This window comes from Onychomys torridus, chromosome 10 (assembly GCF_903995425.1).
Source record: "Onychomys torridus chromosome 10, mOncTor1.1, whole genome shotgun sequence".
Taxonomy (NCBI): domain Eukaryota; kingdom Metazoa; phylum Chordata; class Mammalia; order Rodentia; family Cricetidae; genus Onychomys; species Onychomys torridus.
This window is the reverse complement of record NC_050452.1, coordinates 28990555-29015299: the sequence shown is the minus strand read 5'-3', so window position 1 is coordinate 29015299 and position 24745 is coordinate 28990555. Positions and strand designations below refer to the sequence as shown.

The 24745-nt window shown below is 42.4% G+C and overlaps 1 protein-coding gene across 1 annotated transcript in view; it reads right to left on the bottom strand.

The window, feature by feature from the left end:
* The window catches only part of Htt (huntingtin), a 140844-nt gene that overhangs the window by 105882 nt on the left and 10217 nt on the right, over positions 1 to 24745 (bottom strand). Inside the window, exons 2-7 of the mRNA XM_036201098.1 lie at positions 20787 to 20870; positions 15842 to 15962; positions 10083 to 10142; positions 9454 to 9533; positions 5875 to 6013; positions 2471 to 2612 (exon numbers count right to left, since the gene is read on the bottom strand). Of these exons, the coding sequence (XP_036056991.1) occupies positions 2471 to 2612; positions 5875 to 6013; positions 9454 to 9533; positions 10083 to 10142; positions 15842 to 15962; positions 20787 to 20870 (626 nt within the window). The remainder of the gene's footprint in view (positions 1 to 2470; positions 2613 to 5874; positions 6014 to 9453; positions 9534 to 10082; positions 10143 to 15841; positions 15963 to 20786; positions 20871 to 24745) is intronic.

The following is a 24745-nucleotide window of genomic DNA, read 5'->3' as shown; positions in this document are numbered from 1 at the left end:
GGAGTTAATGAAAACAAGGAGATTGAGAGCTTGGAACAGGGACGCCTTTAATCCCAGCACCCGGGGAAGGAACCATCACCATGAGACACAACCAGAACGGATCCAGATCGGAAAACTGTCTGAGGCCAACCCAGGGCCCAGCTGCTGATCCTGCGAAACCCAATAACTTGGAGGCATTGGTGAGATTACCCTACTAAACAACCTGCTCAGCTGAGACCCATTCAGGAGAAGATTCAGAATCCTACAGTCTGCAGTCTAAGGAAACAAGAACAGCCGAAGAGTTGACGAATGAGCAAAACCTGACCTGAGAACACAAAAGAAGGCGCTGCCCAGCCACCGAACCACATCACCAGAATCATAAGCCTAAACCAACTGGGAACAGGTCCCCATCTCCACACCGGCAGATCAGGTCTCTAGCCCCTAGGCCCTACCCATCAGATTCCCAGGGATCAGACAGCTACCCTTCCCTGGTCCCCCACCAAAAACAAAAAAAAAAACAAAAAAACAAAAAAAAAAACAAAACACCCAACCCCTATGAACCTAACAACCACTGAAACCATAAGTACACCTTATACCAACTGGGAACAACTGCTCCCTGAGACAGAACCCACTAACAGTGATTGGACTAAGCTGCTTCCGAAGGAACAGAGCCCAACAGCACCAATTTAACCAAGAACTCCTAGTGGACCAAGACTAACAATTAGAACAAGAGAGGCACCTTCAGACACAGATACCACCTGCACCAAGCGGAGGAAGAGATGAGTAGACGCCAGTGCAAAAGCACAGGCAATAACGTAAAGACCTATATGATACCATCAGAACCTAGTGATTCTATACCTGCAAGACCCGAACATACCAAGGGAGAAGAAATCAATCCTAAAAATGACTTTAAGAAGATGATAGAGAACCTTAAAGAAGAAATAAAAAATTCCCTTAAAGAGGAAATGAAAAACTCCCTTAAAGAGGAAATAAAAAATTCCCTTAAAGAAATGGAAGAAAAAACAAACAAAAAATTGGAAGAAATCAAAGAACGCCAAGAAAAAGTAATTAAACAGATGAAGGAAACAATTCAAGATTTGAAAACTGAATTTGAGACAATAAAGAAAACACAAACTTTTGAGGGGATGCTGAAAATAGAAATCCTGACTAAATGAACAGGAACTACAGAAGCAAGTATAACCAGATCAATCGAATGCAAGAAATGGAACAGAGAATCTCTGACACTGAAGACACAATAGAGAAAATAGATTCGTCAGTCAAGAAAACACTAAAGACAAAAAAGTCATAACACAAAACGTCCAAGAAATTTGGGACCATGAAAAGACCAAACCTAAGAATAATAGGGATAGAAGGAGAAGAATACCAACTCAAAGGCACAGAAAATATATTCAACAGAATCATAGAAGAAAACTTTCCTAACCTAAAGAAAGACCTATGAAGATACAAGAAGCTTACAGAACACCAAATAGACTGGATCCAAAAAAAAAAAAAAAAAGTCCCCTCGCCACATAATAATCAAAACACTGAACATACAGAACAAAGAAAAAATATTAAGAGCTGCAAAGGAAAAAGACCAAGTAACATATAAAGATAGACCCATAAGAATAACTCTAGACTTCTCAATAGAGACTATGAAAGCTAGAAGGTCCTAGACAGATGTTATGCAGACACTAAGAGACCACGGATGCCAACCCAGACTATTATACCCAGCAAAACTCTCAATCACCATAGACTGAGCAAACAAAATATTCCATGATAAAAATAAACAAAAATAAACAAATAAGCTAAGGCTGAGCATTCAAAACTAATTAAGAAGTCTTCATTCATGTCATGATTTGGGAGTTGGCTGGTGGCCCACAAGAAAAAGCTTAATACAGTCCACTGCTCAGAGAACCAGAGTACACACTAGTAAACAGGGAGAACTACAAGAGTACTCTATGGTAAACCTGGCAGTTAGAGGGAAGGATGGCATAAGCAAGACTAGGAATCATGGGCTATGTGTATACCCAGATCAAGGAGCAGCATGGCAGCATAAACGTGCCTTAGCTTGGCAGGACCCTCAAAGGAAATGGAACTATATTTCGAAGTCAAATAATTGTAGCAAATGTCTACAAGGTCACTCGAGCAGGATTTGCTAGTGTCGATTTTGATTTTGACAGCAGTGGAAAATGAAAGGGAAAATGTTGGTTTTCCTAGATTACCCACAGAGGGCTAAAGAATATAGCCTCAGGCCTCTTGAATAGAAGACCAGGCCAGGAAGGTGAGTAGGATTATATACCAGCTGGGTGTCTTAGGGCACAGCTATAGCTGAAAAGTCACCAAGAACATCTATGGACTTATAGCATCCCCTACAAAATTCACATTTAGCAGTCAGCAGCTGTGAATGGCCTAGTCCGGATGCCAAGGGTTAGTGTAGTTTAAAAGATTAAGCACATGCTAAGACTGGGTCACTTGACCCTTTCTCTCTTACCTAGGAGCACATTTAGGAGCCAATTGTAGAAGTACTGTGTCCTCCTAGAGTGCTGGCAGATGCTCACTGCTGAGCCAGCTGCTGTCCGTCGGACAGTGGGAGAGCTTGACTTCAGATTTGCTATGAAAGCTTTCAACAGAACCTGTAAAAGCAAAATCCAAGATGAAAGCTTTGACACATTTCACAGAACTCCAAATCTTGTAGAACATAAACTGTGACAAACTGACACATTTTTCATAAACAAAAGGAAATATCCCAAATTTGCAGTAGTCAGTGTTTATCAACACAATCTATTTACTTCTTTATAAACTGCATTAGAGAGGCTGTGATATGTTCCAATAGTAAAAGCACTTGTAGCCAAGGTTGACGGCCCAAGTTCAATCCCCAGAATCCACATGGTAGGTGAGAAAACCAACTTGCATGCATCCACAGGAATAAGTGCACATACACAAATGCACATATGAGCGCACACGCGCACACACACACAAACCAACCAATGTTTAAAAACTGCATCAGGAACGTGCTAACTGTGAATGGCAATCTCAGTATCTATAGGTTTATTCACAGTATTCAAGGACAGAGGTGATAACACTAAATAAAATAAAGTTTAAAAAAAAACTTGACAATAATAAGGAAAAAGCACTAGACAACCACAGTAATAATCTGGCCTAAGAATCACCTGCTAAAGTGCCTCTGCTGTACTAAAGTGTCCCCCCAAGACTGGTACCTCTGTGAGGGGAAGACTATAACTAACAGACATGACAGTATAGCATGCACAACCTTCTAAGAAATCAGAGATAAGATGTTCTAGTAACCTCCAAAATAAGCCCACACCATTCTTCCTGACCCCTCCTTTCTTCTTTCATTTACTTAACCTTGTTTCTCATTTCTTTTGTCTTTCATTTGCCCATCTGCCTCCTTTATCTTATTCACTTACAACTTCCACACTTAGCCTAAATAACTGATACCTTCAAAGCACATTCCGTAATAGACCTGCCATTTCAGTTTCATGGCCACTGGTGATATGCTAGTGGCTACAATTGATTTTAAGTGTGCCTCTATATGGTTTGATGCTGCTGATACAGCATACAAGAAACGGAATATCCAAACCAATGGATGTGCTAATAGCAACACACACGCACATAAGAATTGTGAAGATGGGGACTCAGCCTTACTCCTTCCTTCCTGTGGACCCCCTTAGCCCTCCCTTCTAGCCCATCCTCATCCCTTTTGTCAGCTATTTACCTAGAAACACTTTCTACCCCAAACCCCAGTGGCCACACAGGGAGTGCTGGGACTCCTCCCCTGCCTGTCTTCTATTACCATCTCTGCTGCTTCCCCCCAGCCCTGCGGCAGCCTGTCTGCAGGTGCTCCTACTCTCACTCTGGTCCCCCGCCTCCCGCCCCCATCTCTGCAGTTACAGTCTTTGTCCTACTACAGCCTACTTGTCGTCTCTCCTCCCAGCACACAGCCCACTCCCCAGGACCCTGCTTCTTGGTGTGGACAGGATCCTCCAGTTCCGTATGACAAAGCAAAGGTCTCATTCTCCTGAGGAAAAAGGGATCTGTATACCAAAGGCATTTTTAGGAATGCTAAATCCCACCGCTTCCTGCTCACCCTTTGGGGGACTTTAGTGTACAGATTCCATACAATGGGAGCAAACCTAGAAGAGCAGCAGCCAGGAAGAGGAGAGCAGCAAAGGAGCTCCAGGATGACAGAACTGACAAGCCCAGGAGTCACTGGCCACATTGAGTAGGGCTGGAGAACTACAGGGGGTCATGGGTAACAGGAACAGCACTTGTGTTTGAGTGGTCAGAACAGCTAATAATTATTAGGCTTAGAAAACAAAAAGGTATACAAAGAATATAACCATACATAAGCAACCATTACTATTGACTTGGGCATGATAAAGAACATTGTGAATGCAGATAGGACTACTATAAAAAGACAGAAGGGTTAGAGCCAAGTTCATCACTTACATAGTTAAAAATAAACATAAAATTTAAAAATCCAAATCCAGCAAAATAAGCATTATTGAGCTTGCCTCTGACACAGGAAAGGATGGTACTCTGTTTCTAGATCCCAGCAAAGATACCTGGGCAGCAGAATGAACAGATCTCTTACATGCCAAAGGTTCATGAAAGAGGTAGTAACTACTCTATTAAAAAAGAAAAGGAAGTATCACCTTACTCAAACAGCGTCTATGTCATGGAAAGATCCAGAACCAACTACTATGTGTACCTGTCTGGACTCTGACAGAGTATTACACAGTGCTCATTCCTGCAACCATTCAGGAGCTTCCACCACCCCCAAGAAGGGAGGAAAACAGTGACAGCAGCAGCAGCAGCTCCCCCAGCGAGCAGGTAAGTTTAGTTGTGCTAAACTCCTTAGACACATCATCTCCCTGCCTCAATGCCAAACTCCATGAAATCACCTTTTTAAACCTCACATGGGTATTAACAGGAAACCACTGTAGCTCAGATGAAAAAAACAAAAACAAAAAACATGTGAGGTTAAATAACACTTACAAACCCAGCTCTTGAAGGGGATAAACACAGGAGAGGCACTTGGGCTTGACAGCGTCTAGCCTAGCCAAGAAAAAGCAAGCCCCAGGTTCAGGGAGAGACTCAACCTCAAAAAGAATAGGCAGAGAGGGACAGAGAGGGACACCTAGCACCTTCTCCTGTTCTCCATGCACACACAGGCTCATGCAGCCACACACACATGCACATACACTTACATACAAATAAATACTCTACCTTAAAAAGCATTTAAAAAGATAGAAGCTGGAGAGATGGCTGAGGGGTTAGAGCACTGGCTGCTCTTCCAGAGGTCCCAGTTCTATTTGCAGCACCCACATGGTGGCTCACACTCACCTATAACTTTAATTCCAGGGTACCCAACACCCTCTCCCAGTTTCTGAGAACACTAGGCATATACATGGTACACAGACAAAACACCTATACACATAAAATAAATAATTTAAAAATAAATCATTTTTTAAAAAGATAAAAACAATGCCAAGAAGCTTGCAACCCACAGACTGTGCAACGAAGTCTTGCTTTCTGGGCACTACAAACAAAAGGAAGGCCTGCTGGCTTTACAGCATCCATACCTACAATGCTCTTCTTCAGTCTGTCCTATGTAGTCTCTTTCCTCAGCTAGCCCAAATGGTCAATCCGGTGTACCAAAACCCATCCACTCCAGGAAAATAAATGCCTTTGAATTTGCATCTATAAACTATCTCCCTTGACTCTTTACCCCACAACAGGAAAGGGGAAGTGAAAAGAAGGTCTTGAGATGCCTCTAAGTGAAGCCAACATGACTCCAGAAGCAATCTCAAATGACTGTCCCCCCCAGAGGCCCTCAGCCCCTAGACTCATTCCTAGAGGCAGCAACCATACCTTAATTTCATTGTCATTTGCAAAGTTTCCAAAAGAAGCCATAATTTTGGGAACAGCTGCAGCCAAGGTCTCCTGAACTGACTCCTCGGGTCTCTTGCTTGTTCGGGTCAGGCACGGAAGAAGGTTCACCAGGTAAGGCCTGCATGTGCAAGGGGAAGTCATCATTGTCAGGTTTCCTGCGCTAAGAAACATATGCTTGTGGTTCCCTATTAGGGAAAACCCAGTTTTATCAGTAAAGTGGTCCTCAATGGAAACTCCAATGCTCAACTACAAATACAGGAGGTATAAAAGCTGATGAAGTTCAGCTGTCCTTCATCTCTCTCATAGGTTATGAAGGACAATAAGAAGTTAGGTGTAAGGGCAAGCAAGTTGGCTTAGTGGGTAAAGGCACCTGCTGACAAGTCTGAAGACCCAAGTTTTCCCTGGGATCCACATAAAGGGAAGAGAGAATCGACTCCTGTAGGTTGTACACTAACCTCATCCATATGGCATGGCACACACACAAACACACAGATAAATAAAATGTAATTTAAAAGGTTGGGCTTATTTATTTGCAGCAAGTTATAATTATTAAAATGTATTTTAAATAAAAAACAATAGATTAAAGAAAAAATTAGTTTAAAAACACAAATGGGAGGGAACAAAGGAGAGAGATATGCAGCAAGGACAGGAGATGAGTTTGATTCCTAGCATCCACAAAAAAGGCAGATAATAGTGGTGCTCACTGGTACTTCCTGCACTAGGGAGGCAAACACAAGGGAATCCCTGAAGTTAGTGGTCAGCCAGCCTAGCCTCATCAGCAGATCCCAGAACAATGACTCTCAAAAAACAAGCTGGACAGCTCCTGAGGAACAACACCTCAGAGCTCTCTACATACAGGCACTGGCACACACCTTAAACAATAACATTTTAATAACAAAATAAAATGCAGACATCATTTTACTGAAAAAGTAGTGTTAAAAACTACTGTGGGTTGGGTGTTGATGATACACACCTTTAATCCCAGCACTCTGGAGGCAGAGGCAAGAGGATCTCTGTGAGTTTGAGGCCAGCTTGGTCTACAGAATAAGTTCCAGGACAGCCAGAGCTGTTAAATGGAGAAACCCTGTCTTGAAAACCCAAAACAAACCCCTACTGTAAGATAGCTGTTTGCTCCACACTTGCTAAGACCATCATTACCATGAGACAGAGCAGCTGTGATGACTTACAGGGAGAACTTGGAGCAACAGGCATAAGAGACAGAACTACAGAGCAGCTGCCTAGGTCTTTGGCAATGGAGCTATTACCATTCCCTTTTGGAGAAGAGAAGAAAGGTCATTAGGCCCTCAAGATTCTAATCACCACTCCTCTGTGCCACAGGTATGCATAACCTTAGAGGTACTAAGGTGTTTAAAAGGCAAACTGATTGGAGGTGAGATGTCCATAGCATAGCTGCCTATGAGTTGTCTATGCTCTTGTACATAGCCAAATAAACACATTAATTTGTTTGAAGGCCTCATTTAATTTGTAGTGATTTCTAATCAAAAGGAGACTTTTCTCTGGTAAGCCAGCTCCTTTTGATTAGAAATCAATGCAAGTTTCTTTTATGCTCCCCAGGAAAGCTAGACAGTCTCTAGTGGGGAAAAAAGTGTTCAAATTAAATGAGGCCTTCAAACAACAGCCCAGTCCTTAGAGAGAAAACCATGTGTGGAGTAGGAGGACCAAGAAAAAGAGGCATGGCTGATACTGGAGAGCCTGTTATGAGGCTCCTATGCAGCAGGCAGGCCTTCAGACAGTACAGCCATTTTTATGAGTCAGGCATCTGTGACAACTTGAAATGTATTAGACAAAAAGGCCAGAAAGCCTGCATAAGGAGAGGACAATTTTTCTGAGACATGAAGAAAATAAAATGATTTGTTTGGAGAACTAACATCAGACCATGAGTCAATATAACATGTCTGAGGTGATGAGCCATAGAGGGTTAGTTAGCAGAGGATGGACTGTCCCTTGCCTTGGGAAGTCTAGACTCTCTGCACAGCACTAGGGAATAATTAAGAGGGTTTAAGGAAGGGCATGACAGGACAGTCACACCTTTGAACAGCCCTTTGCTGTGTTGTAAACCTGGGATGCATTGCCTCAAAAATATTACAGTTTTCAAAGTAAGGGCACTTGAGCTGGAAATGTGGCTTGGTGGTAAAGTGCACACTTAAGCATGCCTGAGACCTATTCTCAGCACCAAAGCCAACACAAAAATAAATATATAAGCACAGTAAAAAGAAAGGTTCTATAAATAGACAACTTTATGTGGCCACATAAAATTCTTACTGAAACTCAGCCTCAACTGAACACATCATTATTCCCTGTAAATGTGAAGATTTGGAGCACTCTACCAGTTTCTGATGAACACAACCAAGGGTCTTTGGGACATGGGCAGTACATTTTGCCAGCTTAAGAGAAAAGGAAGGAACTAATAAAACTATAGCCCCGTTTTGTTATTCAAGCCAATAAGCCAAATGGGTGGGCTGAATATGTGACTCAGTGGTAGAGCAACTACCTAGCATACCTGAAGCCCTGGATACCTAGCACCATGGAGAGTCACACTATATCAACAAGTTAAAATTTTATGCACAGTTCAACATTCATTCCCCAACTCATGCACTATACTGTGGTAGCTTGAATGTAATTGGCCCCTTACAGGGGCTCACAGGAAATGGCACTATTAGGGGGATATGGCCTTGTTGAAGTAGATGTGGCCTTGCTGGAGGAAGTATATCACTGTGGGGAAGTGCTTTGAGGTCTCAGATATGCTCAAACCACACCCAGTGTCTCAGTTCACTTCCTATTGCCTTCAGATCAAGATGTAGAATTCACCGGGTGCATGCCTTTAATCCCAGCACTAGGGAGGCACAGCCTGGCAGATCTCTGAGTTCAAGGCCAGCCTGATCTACAGAGCAAGATCCAGGACAGGCACCAAAACTACACAGAGAAACCTTGTCTCAAAAAACAAACAAACACAAATGATGTAAAATTCTCAGCTCCTTCTCCAGAATCATGTCTGGCTACACACCACCATGTCCCACCATGATGCTAATGGACTAAATCTCTGAACTATAAACCACACCAATTATAAATGTTTTTCTTTCTAAGAGTTGCTGTGGTCATGGTGTCTCTTCACAGCAGCAGAAACCCTGACTAAGACACACAAATGTTTACTTTTCAATAACTGCTATACTTGCTGCAGCTGAGATCAGATTAAATTTTCAATCATTTGGCAAGTAGCCAATACATCGTGAGAATCCAGCAGAGAATAGGAATGGTAAGACCATGTTAATCTGAGGAACACATCCCATAAGTCTCTCGGGGAATGATAGGACAAGAAAGAAGCACATTAATAGAGTATATGCGAATACTCCTGAAAAAGAGGGTGTTAGGAAAGAAATATAAGAAAGAAATACTGACAGCAACCAGAAGGGGCAAGACTAGAGTGGACAAGAATGATCTCTGAAGGGTGGACATCTGCACTGGGACATACAAAACTGGCAGAACTAGCTATTTTTTCTACCAAACAAATCTTAAGAAGAATACAGAGCTACAACTTACCTGCATTTTTGAGGTCGAACCAGGTGAGCCAGCTCAGCAAACCTCCACAGCGCTGCACGCAAACTTCGAGGAGCACCATTCTGAGTGGGGTTTACAAGTGATGTGTTACATTTAAGAGTCACAAGCACTTTCTACAGCGGGGTTTACTGTATTGGAACTGCTTGCATCCTCTTTTGGAGAGTTATTAAACATACACTTTCACTGTTAATTTTCAAAGAAAAGCCCAATTACATGTGTAAAATAGCTGGTAACTATTCAAGATTTTTGAGGCCCGGAGGGCTTCACTTAGAAAGAAGCCAGGGTCTGGAGAGATAACTCAGGGGTTAAGATCACTGGCTGCTCCTACAGAAGACCTCAATGGGCACTTCACACACATGGAGCAGAGATATACATGCAGGCAAAACTCATTCCCCAAAAATAAAATAAACCTTTTTTAAAAAATTGAGTTGATGTTTAAGTTTCCATTTCATCTAACAAACATGAGGTTTTTAAAGAAAACTGAAGTCCATTTCACCAAATGGCATTGCCTTCTAACAGTTTTGCTTAATAACTTGCAAAATAAAAATCTCATACTGAACTCAACAGTGAAAACAGTATGATCTTTTCAATAATACAGAGCAAAGACCCACCTTTTTAATTTCCTTATAGAGTTCTAGCTGTAGCCTTGGAAGATTAGAATCCATCAACGCCTGTAAATAGATACAAAAGATTTGTTACAGAAGATACATTCTACCCATACTTCTAAGTAAAGCTACATGGCAACCAACATTTCGATTTTTAAGGAAAAGTAACATAACAGCAATTAAATAACAAAGCTATTTGTTAGGACAAGAATTAAATGATACAGAAATTACAGAAACTCTAAATTCAGGTCTTTACTAGGATAAAAACAGCAGAAGGAAAAACAGTTTAACATTTATGATAATCCAATACTATATAACACCAAATTAAGATTAACCCTAAACTCCCATAGTAAACACTCAGTCTTCACTAGTTCACCTAGATAACTCAGGTGACCTCTAAGTAAGAAGGGTAGAGGCTCTGTACTTGTGGGGTCCAAGCCCCTCTGTCTAGCAGGAAACATGTGAACCTCCAAAATGGCAAGGATAGTCACAGCCCCACTCCCGATTTACCCCAGGCCTCAGTGTCAGCGAGGATGTCTACCAGTCCCCACCGCTCAGTTCCTGACCTTCCCTGTTCACTTCTGAGCTAAGTCAGAAATAAGGTCTATGTGTCCAACTTCAAGCCACAGTCAAGGCTAATGGCAGAGTCCACAAAAGAGAAGGGCTCCCTACTCTTGTCCCCAGAACTTTCTCTTCTAAAATGGCATGTCAAAACTGTGGAGAGAAAGAAGGTGACCCAGCTCTCCGTTTCAGTCCCATGTAGCACCTGCTATCTAGAGACCAAGAAGAGCTGGTCAGCTCGAACTGTCTACTTGACACAACCTAGGATTACCTGGACACAGTCTCAATAGACACTGTCTAGACCAGGTTGGCCTGTGGGCATACTTGTGAGGGATTGTCTCGATTGCCTTAATTGAAGTGGGATGGCCCAGGCTGAAAATGAGCAGCACCACTGCCTGGGTTTGGATCCTGGACTAATTAAGAGTAGAGAAAGCTAGCTGAGTATTAGGCACATATACATTGTCTCCCTTGACTGCGGCTGCTTCAACTTCACTGTAATGATGGACTGTGACCTGAAGTGCTGAGTCAAATCCTTCCTCCCTTCAGTGGTCCTGTCAGGATATTTTACCACCCAACAGAAATCTCACTAGGATCCAGGGATCATCCACTGTACCCATGAGCTTGAAAGTCAAAGCAGAGGCACACTCTGGAAAACTGATTCAGGAGTATAACATTCCACCAACCTTGTTTGTTTGTTTGTTTGTTTGTTTGTTTGTTTGTTTGTTTTGAAACAAAGTTCCTCTGTTGTAGCTTTGGAGCCTGTCCTGAAAGTAGCCCAGGCTGGCTATCCCTCCCAAGTGCTAGGATTAAAGGCATGTGGGCACCACCACCTGGCCTCCACCAACTTTTTTTTTTTAATTAACTTTATGTGTGCTTGAGTGTATGTATATGTACAGTGTGTGTACAGGAGCATGCTGAGGTCAGAAGAAGGCACAAGATCCCCTGAAACTTGGGTTACAAGTGGTTGCAAGCCACCTCATGAGGACCAGGAACTGAACTCAGGCCTTCTGCAAAAGCAGTCACCTCTGTGAAGCAATGAACCATCTCTCCAGCCCCACCAGCAAATCTTAAATCCTGATTCCGCTGCTACAGTTCGAACAAAAGAAGCAAATCAAGCTGACAAACATATTAAAAGACTACTTTTCAATAAAAAAAAGTACATCAAAGCCTGTTTTAGCTACATAAATGTTTTGTGAACCTGCCTCATTCTGTAGCAGAGATAATCAAAGCTCAAGTCTCCTGAGGGCAGAACATGGCTCTTCCCTGGGGCCCTCACAGGGTGATGATACAGCTCATCAGAGCTTCCTCTCCCACAAGCCTCAGCCTGCCTCCACACATGGCTGACAAACAAACCCCACAGCCCAACCACCTACTTCATAGCTTGCCACCATCCTAGCTCATGCCCCCCCCACCCCCAGCTGAGGTCCCTCTTTCCACTCCCGAACAGGACTGGCTTCCACACAATGCCAGTGATCTACGAGGAACCCTCATTGTCTACCAAGAACTGACCCTCAAGGCACCCGACTCTCCACAGTATGAGAAGGACCTACCCTGATCTCTGAGCCAAACCTCCAGGCAGGAGGTACAGTGGGAAGGTCTTCCCTGCTTCAGGAAACCACCTCCACCTCCCCAGGTAGAAATGACCTCCTCCTTGTGCCATGCACTTTATACCATGCACTCTACCATCCAAGACTATATATAAATCACTTGAGGGCAGGAACATCACCTGGCTGTCAGACTTCAATGTATTTCCAACACAAAAGACAGGTAATGCCTGCCCATTTTGTGGGCTAGAGACTGGTCTTTATGATACACACATAGCAATTCTTACAAGAAGACAAAAGTCCTAGACTGACCATTTCTGTACTCCTACCCATTTCCTGCTCCTGGCCTGGAGCCATCCCATTCTCCCACTTTGCCTTGCCTTTGCTCTGCCACAGTGAACATACCTAGCTGGATCCTGGTCCACCCTACTGGCTTACCCTGTGGACTGTAGCAACTGAAGAGGCAGAAACATGAAAGAGGCTAAGAGCAGAAGGGAAAGACAGAATGAGAGACTGGCCTGACTTACACTCGGGATCTATGCTATTCAAAGCTGGAATCTGCATCATCAGAGATAGAAACCACAAAGAAACAGAAAGGAAGCAGAGATGAGCAGCCGAGATCCAGAATATGAAGCTGCAACCTAGAACGGTGGTCTGTGGCCTCAAACATGCACCAAGCCATCATGACCAGCAGTAGCTTTAGTAAAAAGCCACCCCAGAAGCCCAGAAGACAGGTTTGAGCAAGGCAGTGGTGGTGCACACCTTTAATCCCAGCACTCAGAAGGCAGAAGCAGGTGGATCTCTGAGTTTGAGGCCAGCCTGGTCTACAGAGCGAGTTTCAGGACAACCAGAGCTACATAGAGAAACGTTACCTCCAAAAACCAAAAAAAGAAAAAAACGACAAGGAGACAGGTTTGAAAGGAAATGCTGCTTACAGGTAAAATAATCAGGATGTAGGCAATTTAGAGTCACGCTGTTCTCTTTGCCCTTTTTAATGCCCACTTGCCAACCAAGGCAACTGTATTATCTCTCTGGCTTTTTGCCTCTAAAGACAAAAGATCAAGAAATGTCAAAGAAAGCCCGACCTGATCCTCAGTAATGAAAGCAAGGGTGTCTGGGATTGGAGAAGAAAGAACTGAAGTAGGACGTATGTGACCCATGTGAGGGTCACCAATGTACCACGTGTGTAAAATAGGTGAAACCAATCCAGCCATTAGGCCAACATGGGAGATGAGACACAAATACAGGCACTACACTGACTGAGATTTTGTCATTTTGACACAATCTAGAGTTCTCCAGGAAGAAGAACCTCACTTGAGAAAAATGTCTCCATCAGATTGCCTGGAGGCAAATCTGAAGGGACTTTCCTTGATTAATGATCAATGTGGAATTGGCACTACCCACCGTAGGCAGTGCTACCCTGCACAGGTGATGCTGGGTTGTATGAGGAGCAAGCCAGTAAGTACCGGTCCTCCATGGTTGCTTGAGTTCCTGTGCTAGCTTTCCTTCATAATGGACTAGAAGCTGTAAGATGAAAGAAACCCTTTCAACCCAAAGTTGCTTGTGGTCATGGTGTTTTATCACACCAGTATAAAGCAAACTAAGGCTGGTCGGTGATGATGCACGCCTTTGATCCCAGCACTCGGGAGGCAGAGGCAGGCAGATCCTGGAAAAAAAAAGAGAGAGAGAGAAAGAAAGAAAGGGAGGAAGGAAAAAAGGAAGGAAAGAATTAAAGAAGAGAAGGAAGGAGGGAGGGAGGGAGGGAGGGAGGGAGGGAGGGAAGGAGGGGAAAAACAAAGAAACAAACAAGCAAGCAAACAAAGACAGACACTATGTGCAGATGCCAGTGGGGTGTGACAAGAGCAACCTCCCAAAGGCTGCCCCACCCCAACCATTCCTCAACCTCAAACAGATAGCAGGAAACCTGAGTACCAGAGAAGTCAGCTCTGACCACAGAGTGGGCTAACCAAGAGACTATGGCCTAGTCCTATGGAAAGAATTCCTTAGGAAGGGGATCCATGGATCCATCAATAGAAAGTAGAAAGCAACAATGAACTGACATGTCACACCTTGTACCTGGGCAAGAGCGAGAATTCCATTACTAGCAGGAATGTATCTCACCATACAAACAAATCAACATGCTCACATATGAACCACAAAGACAAACTCCACTTTATAACTGACAACACTTAGGTTCCCAGAAATGAAGTAAACTCCCTCCAAGTTGTTCAGTTACTGAGTGGCAGGAATCACTGCCCGGGCCAGAGGAATCGAGAGGAGAACTGCAGCAGGCCATCTGAAGCACGTTCCTCGGCAGACAAGCCATCCTGAGGAAGGCTAGTCTCATGGAGGAAAGGCCATTATAAAATACGGTGCTTTAAAAAGAAAGACACGGGAAAGAACTGTTCTGCTTTAACAGGGAGGAAATGAACCAGTTAGGTGAGTTCTGGTTCACCCAAACTAGGATTATAAGGAAAACAGCCTTCAAGGAGAGGGAAGAGATGATACCTCTCAATTTCAGGACTGAGACCCTACCCAGGAAAAGGGTGGTGTGTGTGTGTGTGTGTGTGTGTGTGTGTGTGTGTGTGTGTGTGTGTAGGCCTAAAGAAAAGATCCTTGCACAGGACAATGAGGTTCACCTTCTCCTTAGCCATCCTTCACAAACAGTTTCGGAAGAAGTGTTGAGAACTCTGTCCCAGAGCCTACCCCATGACAGTCAACTTGAGGTAGAAGTGATACTTTGAACTAGTGATACACTTGTTCAAAAGCCTTGTTCGTGAACTCAAAGGCAATGTGGAAGGAGGCAACTAGAACAGGCATGAGACTCCTGAGGAGTCCATCAGAAAGTTAAAAACAAAACTGATTTTGTAAAACATTACAAATGGGAATGGTGGTGTACACACTTAACCCCTGCATTCACAGTGCAGACGCAGTTAGATCTCTACGAGCTCAAGACCAGCCTGATCTACATGAGTTCCTGGCTACTCAAGGCTACATAGTGAGACCCTGTCTCAAAGAAAAAAAAAGGAGAACAGAAACTAATGAGGGCAGGGAAAGAGGACTTCCATCCTGTGTCACAGAGGCAAACAGAACAAAGGAACAGAGTGCAGCTGCAGAGATCTGCACTAGGTATCAGGAAGCAATGACACAGTGAGATAGGTGCCTGACCTCTCCTCACCTCTCTAGCACTGCCATTGAGTGCCTAGAGCTTCCTGGCTTTGTTAGCATGTCTGGTCCCTCTTTCTCCCCATTCACATCCTGCTACCAACAAGCAGTATTGTCTGACCTCTGTCAGGAAGGAAGGAATGCCAGACTTCACTTGCCCACCTTAGGTTTTCTAGTGCTTTGGGATTCTCCAAGCAATGCTCAAACAAAAGTGGGAGCCCACAGAGACATTCCTCTTAAGAAACAGGCAACCAATGGTCACACAGATGCCCTTCAGAACTGACCTGTGCACTATAAGGTGCAAAAGAAACAGTTCTTGCTGATGGAACACATTTCGTTGCTCATGGGCAAATACCCCAGGCCCTCCAAGTCATATGCTCCAAATGGAAGATATGCAGATATCCTGAGGATACTTCATTCAAAGCAAGAGAATGCTCATTGAAAGCTAGTTCTTACCCCTCAACAATCAGAGACACACATCCACAGGGTTCTTACTTTGATGACTTTGTTGAGGCACTCATCGGCTACCATCCTGACATCTGACTCTGCATCATCACTGCACAGCAGAAACAGCTCCATAGCAATGCCCAAGAGTTTCTGAAATTCTGGAGAATTTCTAAGTAAAAAAGAGAAAGAAAGAGAAAGAGAGATTGTCACAGGTATGGGGGGGTTAGGAGACCTGATGGCAAAATACAATGAGGGATTCTAAATGAAATTTTGGTACAAGAAAGAATATCACATTAAAAATTAAGGATATCTGTATAAAGGTGGACTGCAGCGAACAGCATACTGATACTAATTCCCTTTTCTTTTTAAGATTTCATTTAAACACCTTTAAAAGGTACTGTCTAGGATACTCAATTCCCAGGTAGCTATGTGCTTTGTAAAAAGGTTGCTTTTACTGTTAGAGAGCATCCTTGAAGCCTTGAAAAACCAGCAAGCCAACACATCTCCTCTATTTCCTTTTAATCTCACTTTCAAAGTGCTTCAAGGTGCAACCACATTTCACCAGACTCCATAGGCCACAAGGCTTTTCTATTGCAAGAAACGTAATACTGGTGTCACAAAAACTGGAATATGGGTACTATATGTGAACTATTTTAGTGAGTTTAGTTGAGAGCACCTGTCTGATATGTCATGCTTCAACAAGCTAAGCCCAGTCATAAGGAGAGGCTGGTGGACCATGTGGGCAAAACTCTGAAGTACCTCAAACCTGTAACACAAGGCATATTCTGGAAGTATCCTGGTGACAAAGGAATAGGTTATACTATTCCTAAAACATCAAAAGCAGACTCTTGTCTCAGGATCTTAATCTAAGAACTGTTGATCTACAGTCTCATTCTTTCACCTCTAAGCAGAAACTCCTAGCATACACCTTTAATTCCAGCACCAGGGAGGCAGAAGCAAGGGGATCTCTGTGAGTTCTAGGCCAGCCAGAGCTACATAATGAGACTCTATCTCAAAAGAAGTAAAAGACATCCATAAACCTAAGAAGAAGAAAAAGGTATCAGCAATACTCAACACATACAGAGCAAGAAGACATGGCACTCAGCAACACTGCAGACCTTACATGCACACTCACACTCATAACACACACAAAAACAATCAATGTAATGAAAAAAAACCCAAAGATATTAAGGACCATGTTGTATAGCAAGCACTTTAAGAGTCAGCAAATTCTGAAGGAATGCTTATTAAGACTCAGGAAGTGGCTGGGCATGGTGGCACATCCCTTTAATCCCAGTACTCAGGAGACAGAAGTAGGAGGTCTATGAGTTCAAGACCAGCCTGGTCTATATAGCAAGTTGAACTACCAGGACTACATAAAGAGACCTGTCTCAAAAACAAATAAACAAGCAAACAAACAAAAATTTAAAACAAAACAAAACAAACAAACAAAAAGACTCAGGAAGTAAGCAACTCACAAGTCTCAGGAAGTTCCTGAAACTTATCAGATTCATAATGACCCTCTGTTCCTGAATGTGCTGGCTAGTTTTAAGTCAGATTAACACAAGCTATAACCAATCATTTGGGAAGAGGGAACTTCATTTGAGAAAATGCCCCAATCAGTTTGGTCTACAGCACTTTTTGATTAATGACTGATGTGGGAGGGCCTCGTTTGTTGTGGGTGACGCCACCCCTGGGCTGTCAGGTTGTGGGTGCTATAAGAAAGCAGGAGGAACAAACCATGAAAGTAAGTCAGTAAGCAGCACTCCTCCATGGCCTCTGTTTCAGTTATTGACCTGACTTTCCTCAGTAATGGACTATGATCTAGAAGTATAAGCTGAAATAAACCATTCCCTCCCCAAACTGCTTTTCATCAGTGTTTTATCACAGCAATAGAAACCCTGAAAAAGATACCAGGGTTATAAAGCAGTAAGGACTGTTGAGGGGAGGGAGACTCCTAAAGTGCTGAGGTCTGTGTTGTATAGAGAGCTCCAGGTTTCCAGCTTTAGTGAGCTGTCATCCACGCCCACAGTAGGCTTTTGGTGATGCATTGCCTTTTGAGTTGTCTGCGTTCCTATAAGTTACCATTGTAAGTAACCCTTGTACGTTCACTGAGTCACCAATTTGGATTTTAGTGGTATCAGTACTTTGATCTGTTAATACTTCTGGGTTGAATGAACATTTATTCACATCTCCCCCAAGAACAGTGTCACAAAATAGGTTGCTACATGCATGATTACACTGACAGACATTTTTCCTGGGGAGAGCATGCCTTACAGATGGCATTTCCCTGGATTCGGGCAGGCATTTCCTATGAGGAGTTGGCTGTTGCTTTATTTTAGTTTAGGCTCAACCTTTCTCCTGTCTTGTTTCTACTTGCCATACCCTCAACCTTTTGCTTCTTGAACACAAAATAGTTAACACTGTTTAATGGTTCTATGTGCTAACCTACTTTAATTTCTGGGTCAATGTCAACTAATTGCTCTTATTACAACCTGTAACTTCCTATGCTTCTTTGCGTTTCTGGTTGATTTTTGTTGTGGTCAGATTTTGGTTTTAAGCCAGGGTCTCTGTCTCTATCATGGCCCCATGTGTCTTACCTCTGACAAAAATTCTGATGATGTTGTTTGCCAACTTGTAAGGTGACAATGTTCTGTTTTGTTTTCCTGCTCCAGCTGCTATAACAAAATCCAACAGACTAGATGGCTGAAAGCACTACACATGTTTCAGTTCTGGCAACTGGAGTCCACACTGGTGCACAAGTGGAAGACTGGAAGAGGAGAGCATAAAGGTTCCAGGCTTCCCTTTGCCATACCTTACCCTCTGAATATCTACACCCTGGCTTCCTTGTAGCAAGCCAGAAAATGTATTTTCTTGAGTTCCACAAGCCACTCTAGGAAAGTAAAAACTCCTGAACCTAAAGAGGAGGGTCAGACAAATCTCTTATTAGTCTTTCAATGGCTTCCCACAGGCCTGTGACTGGTACTTGAAGAGCAGTTAATGAGACAAAACTTTATGGGATGTGGCATTACCCCAAGAAGACAGAGTAAGCACCAAATTCACCTACTAAAATGCATAGTTGGTCTCAGTTACAGAATGGGGGATTAAGCCTTCAACATATAGACTGGAATGGAAAATAAAACATTCAGTCCACAACTAATGAAGATGAATTTTTAATGTAGGGAACATGAAATAAGTTCTGAGGCCAAATTGTACCCAATTCCTCTCTTTCTTTTTTTTAAGAAGAAGTCATGCTTTTATAAAGCCCAGGCTAGCCTCTAACTCATGAACCTCCTGCCTCTGTCCAAGTAGTAGCCCAGTCAAATTTCTTTCTTGAAATATTTGTTTTCTCTATTTTCTTATTAGAATAATGATCTTGTCTTTAATGATTCACAATATAGACTATTAAGCCTTTCATTTATACATTGCCAATATCTTCCTGAAGTTGAATTTATTTTCTATTTTATTTAAGGTGGATTTTGATATTTAAGCTCTATTCTAAAGCCAGGTGTCTTCTGTCAACTTGACATAAACTAAAGTCATCTGAGAGGAAGGAAGCCTCCATAAAAAGGGATTATAGACAGGCAAGCCTGTAGGGTTTAATTAGTGATTGATGGTAGAGGGTCTGGCCCACTGTGGTTAGAGACACCCGTGGGGTCCTGGCTTCTATAAAAAGCAGGCTGATCAAGCCATTCAGAACAAGCCAGTAAGCAGCACCTTCCATGGCCATTACATCAACTCCTGCTTCCAGGGTCCTGCACCTGCTTGAGTTCCTGTCCTGACTTCCATTAGTGATGGACTGTTACATGGCCATGTAATCGAAAGCTGCTTTTGGTCATGGTGTTTCATCATAGTAATAGAAACTGAGATATCAGGTCCATAATTCCAGCACTCAGAAGGTAAACGATCAGGAATTCAAGGCCATCCTTTGCTATATATAGTGAGTTTGAGGTCATCCTGGGATAAATGAGACTTTGTCTCAAAAAAATAAAATAAAAAGTAGGGGGCTCAGTGGACAAGAGCATTTGCTGCTCTTAGTGGACAAGAGTATTTGCTGCTCTCGCAGAGGATCTAGGTTTGGTTCCCATCACCCACGTAGCCACTTACAGCCATCTTCAACTCCAGTTAAAGAGGTTTTAGTGCACTCTGATGGTCTCTGTGGGTGCCAGGCCCAGAGGGAGCAAATATATAGATGACAACACAACACTGACACACACAAAATAAAAAAATAAAAAAATCTTAAAAGAGTACAAATTAAATACCAAAAAGCCATTCAATTACATGGCTAAAATTCTCATATATACTTGATACCCTTACAATACAGCTAGAAATGTGGTGAAAGCATTCTTATTTTAAATAGATTTTTCTTGAAGCAGCGTTTTGCTATGTTGCCCAGGCTAAACTCAAATTTAAGATCCTCCTGTCTCTGCCTACCGAGTATTACAGGATTACAAGTATGTACCACATCACACTTAGCCTAGATGAACTTTTTAAAGACAGCTAGAGGTACAAAGGATATGCTAATGCATTAAGAGTGAAAATCCTAGTTTTGAGGTTTTTGTTTGTTTGTTTGGTTGGTTTTGGTTTTTCAAGACCAGATTTCTCTGTTTAGCCCTGGCTGTCCTGGAACTCACTATGTAGACTAGACTGCCCTGGAACTCATAGAGATCTACCTGCCTCTGCCTCCTGTATGCTGGGATTAAAGGCCTGTGCCACCATCATCCAGCAATCAGGTTTTTATTTCTTTAGAAAGCTGCAAATACAATTACCTGAAAGACATCTTGGGGGTGCGGGACAGGGCGGAAGGAAAGAGGCTAGAGAGATGGCTCAGTGATTAAAAGCACTGACTGCTCTTCCAGAGGTCCTAAATTTAATCCCAGCAACCACATGGTGGCTCACAACAACAATGAGATCTGGTGCCCTCTTCTGTCATGCAGGCATACAAATAGAACATTCATATACATAAATAAATAAATCATTAAAAAAAAATTACCTGAGAGACTGTGCCACGATGTTTTCACATATTGTTAGACAATGACTCACACGGTCCTTCTTGGTGGCTGAGAGTTCCTTCTTTCTAAAAATCAAAAGGAAAGTACATGAGCATGCGCTGGTGACCATTTCATTTATTTCTATATTTCATTCATTCCTAAGTATTTCTTGGCTACTACTAGTCAATCACTAACTCCATGCTGGTAACGGGGTAGCATGAATAGGGAGGGATAATGACAGATGAGCTCCATCAAGGGCTTCCTAATGCACCACTCACACCAAAAAGATCAGAGGCATCAAAAAAGCATTATTTTCCCCATTATAGAGAGAAGGAGAAAATGAAGTGCCAACAGTCAGGCAGGCAGGAAAGCAGGCAAGATAGACCTCATGAAAGGTAAATATGAAGAAGATTGTGCAGGGGTTCCCAGCACAGAAAGGTCCAGAGCCTGAGCAATATGTCAGTAAAGAATCTGTCAGTAGCAGGGCCAGTGAATACGTCTCCTTCATCTCTTTCCTAAAAGGGATTTTTCCTGACAAGTTATGCTACAGAATGCTGACCATCTACCAAAATTTGCAAAGTGTGATCTTTGCCTTGACTTGCCAAAGATCACACAGGTAGGAACAGCCAGAACTGGTTATCTAACTTTAAATATAACTAAATCTCACTAATCCACATTCAGTTCACATTTCCCCCCATTTAATGATACTGAAATAAGAATGCATATTACAACCAATGGCACATTACAGATTAATTAGTAACCTCTCTTCTTTCTCAGTAGTAAGATTATGGAGACATGGATTACAATGAATAAGATACTCAGCGGAACACAAAATATGATACTATTGTATATAAATAATATAGTAAATAAAATAAAATTTATAAATCCTGATCATGGTGACCACAGGGATTTATGGGTTAGTCAAATTTCACAGAACTGTACACTGAAAACATGTACCAAGCTGTCTCTGTTCTTAAACTTGGTGTAGTTAATTGAATATGGTCAGGATATGATATAGACCTCAGTAGCTAACTAGTCTACATCCACAAACAACTAGAAATAAGGTCTTAAAAAAAAAAAAAAAAAAAAAAGCTAGGCAGTGAGTGGTGGTACATGCCTTTAATCCCAGCACTCAGGAGGCAGAGGCAGGCAGATCTCTGAGTTCAAGGCCAGCCTGGTCTACAGAGCAAGTTCCAGAACAGCCAGAGCTACACAGAGAAAGCCTCTTTCAAACAACAACAAAACCTGTCAGTAAGCAAAAGGAGATGAACTGCCTAGTCAAAAAGCCAGACTAAAGTGCTTTTCTCCACGTGGCTACCCTATAGCTTCAGGTGTCCTCAATGTCAACAAAACAAAAGTAAAGTAGACAGGAAAGACTTAAAGCACAGGGTAACTAGAAACAAACCACAAGACCACTAGTTTTGGGGAGAGTTTAATTATAAGGAAATTTTAAAAAATCTTGCAAACAAAAAATTTGCATCTGATTCCTAATGCAGCCCTCAAGCTTATATAAGTACATACAACACAGGCTATTAAAATTGCACAAACCCACAGATAGCATATCTTCCAAAGGACAGTCAGGCAGATAGGAAACAGCAAGGCAGACCCCATGAAAGGTAAAGCCAAAGGTGAAGGAAATTGTGCAGGGTAATGTAGGCAAAATACTCATACACATAAAATAAAAATTAAAAAATCTTTAAAAGGGTACAAACTAAATATCAACACAACATTCAATTATCCTTATGACAAAATTCTCATATATAAGATGACCAAAAAGGGTTTCCACCACAAAAAATATCCAGAGCCTGAGTGCTATGCCAGTAAAGAATCGACCAGCACTGGGGTGAGTGCGTCTCCTTCATCTCTTTCCTAAAAGGGACTTTTCCTGACAAGTCATGCTGCAGACTGCTGATCACCCACCAAAACTTGCCTAGCTACAGACACATAACCTGGTCCCAGAGAGAGACTGGGACCACGAGTGACATACAGAATTCCTATTGCATCTGTTTGTCCTAGCTGTCTCCTTCCAATCAGAACAAACATGCCCAGTACTCAGGTTTCAATTCTATAAAGACAGTAAGAAGAATGCAGAACAGCATGGAAACACATCTTGGGGCCCGATATGCCCTTCAGAAGCACAGGCTCCCACACCTCCCATCCTCATTAAGAAGCTCACTGCAGCAATGCTAGAATTAAAATCCAGCAAACATCCTTCACTCGCAAAAGACAAAATGTGATAGCCAAACAATAGTAACTACTTAGCTAGAAAAGGAAGTAGCTGTTGGTAGTATACAGGGGCAAATCACAATGCACTACACTTGAGGAAAGGAATTAAGACTCCAAAGACTGACACAACGTGGTTCTACTTTTGAACATTCTGTAACTAACAAAACTCAAGAATGATAAGGTGACAGCAAAGAGGAATACTGAGCTTTGAGGAGTGACAGAATCACTCTAAAGGCAGATTATGGGGCTAGCACGATGGCTCAGACAGTAAAAATACTTGCCATATGAGCCCGAGGAACTGAGTCTGATTCCTAGAGCCCACAATAGAGAGAACTAATTCCCAAAGTTGTCCTCTGACCTCCACACATGTTCCTTTGTGCACAGGTATGCATGCCTGCATACATGCACACATGCATGCACGTACAAACACATGCATGTATGCTTTATAATAATAATGAATTAAATATATAAATTCTGATTAACATAGTCACAGAGATTGGTGCATTAGTCAAATCCCACAGAATGTACACTAAAAGAACATATTTTCTCACATTATTAAAAAAATGCTGAGAATAAAATGTTTTCTTCTCTAAGTCACTTGTACTAAAGCCTCTGCTGCAGCAGCTGAGATTCTCCCTCCTTTAAGATAGCATCAGGATACTTAGAGAACACCAACCACCTTAAGCATTTTAGAGAGCAAACTGAGACACCAACCCATTATCTTTTGATTTGCACAGGGGAAACTCTGTCCCAGGCTTTAAATGAACTAAAGTCAGACAGACCTCAATGTGGCCATGTTACACTGGTGCCTACAAGGACTTCTTAGCCAAGTAGTTGCTGTGGATATAGCTCTGTATAAATAAAATTCTGATTGGCCAGAAGCCAGGCAGGAAGTATAGGCAGGACAAGCAGAGAGGAGAATTCTGGGAAGTAGAAGGCTGAGGCAGAGAGACACTGCCAGTAGCCACCATGAGACAGTGTTAAGATACCAGTAAGCCACGAGCCATGTGGCAAGGTATTGATTAATAGAAATGGGTTAATTTAAGATATAAGAACAGCTAGCAAGAAGCCTGAGCCATTAGGTCAAACAGTTTCAGTAATATAAGTCTCTGTGTGTTTATTTTATAAGTGGGCTGTCAGACTGCTGGGGCTTGGCGGGACTGGAGAGAAGTTCTCCAGCTACAAGTAATGATAAAAAGAAGGCTGACCACACTAAACTCAATGGCCTCACAACCTAATGACAGTATAGAAACATTCATGATCTGAGAGTTTCAGTGACCTCAGATCAAAATAAAACCTCTAGGCCTAAAAGGCAGTGAGCCAAAAGGAGAAACTGACCAAGTCCCTTTGCTCTGGGACAACTTTCCCAATTCCAATTGATGGGACTCAGTTAACTCAGGCAGCATGGTAAACAGGTACTCTTGATGGGCCTACCATGATTAGTGGTCTCATTGAAAGACTGACATGATATTGGGGGTGGAGGTGGACTCTCAAGGTCCCTTCAGGCTGTGAAAAGTTTATGAGGCACGTATTGACAGAAGCGGCACATCAACATGCCAATTTTTCTGTAGTTACAAATTACCGTGTGGGGCTCCAACATGTATATCACTTAGTAGAATCATGGATGGAGTGGTTACCAAAAAAGAGTTTAAGAAAAATTTAAAAACTCAGGCCTGAAAAGATGACACAGTGATTAAAACACAAAGGGGCCAGAATCCATTTATTTCAATATCCC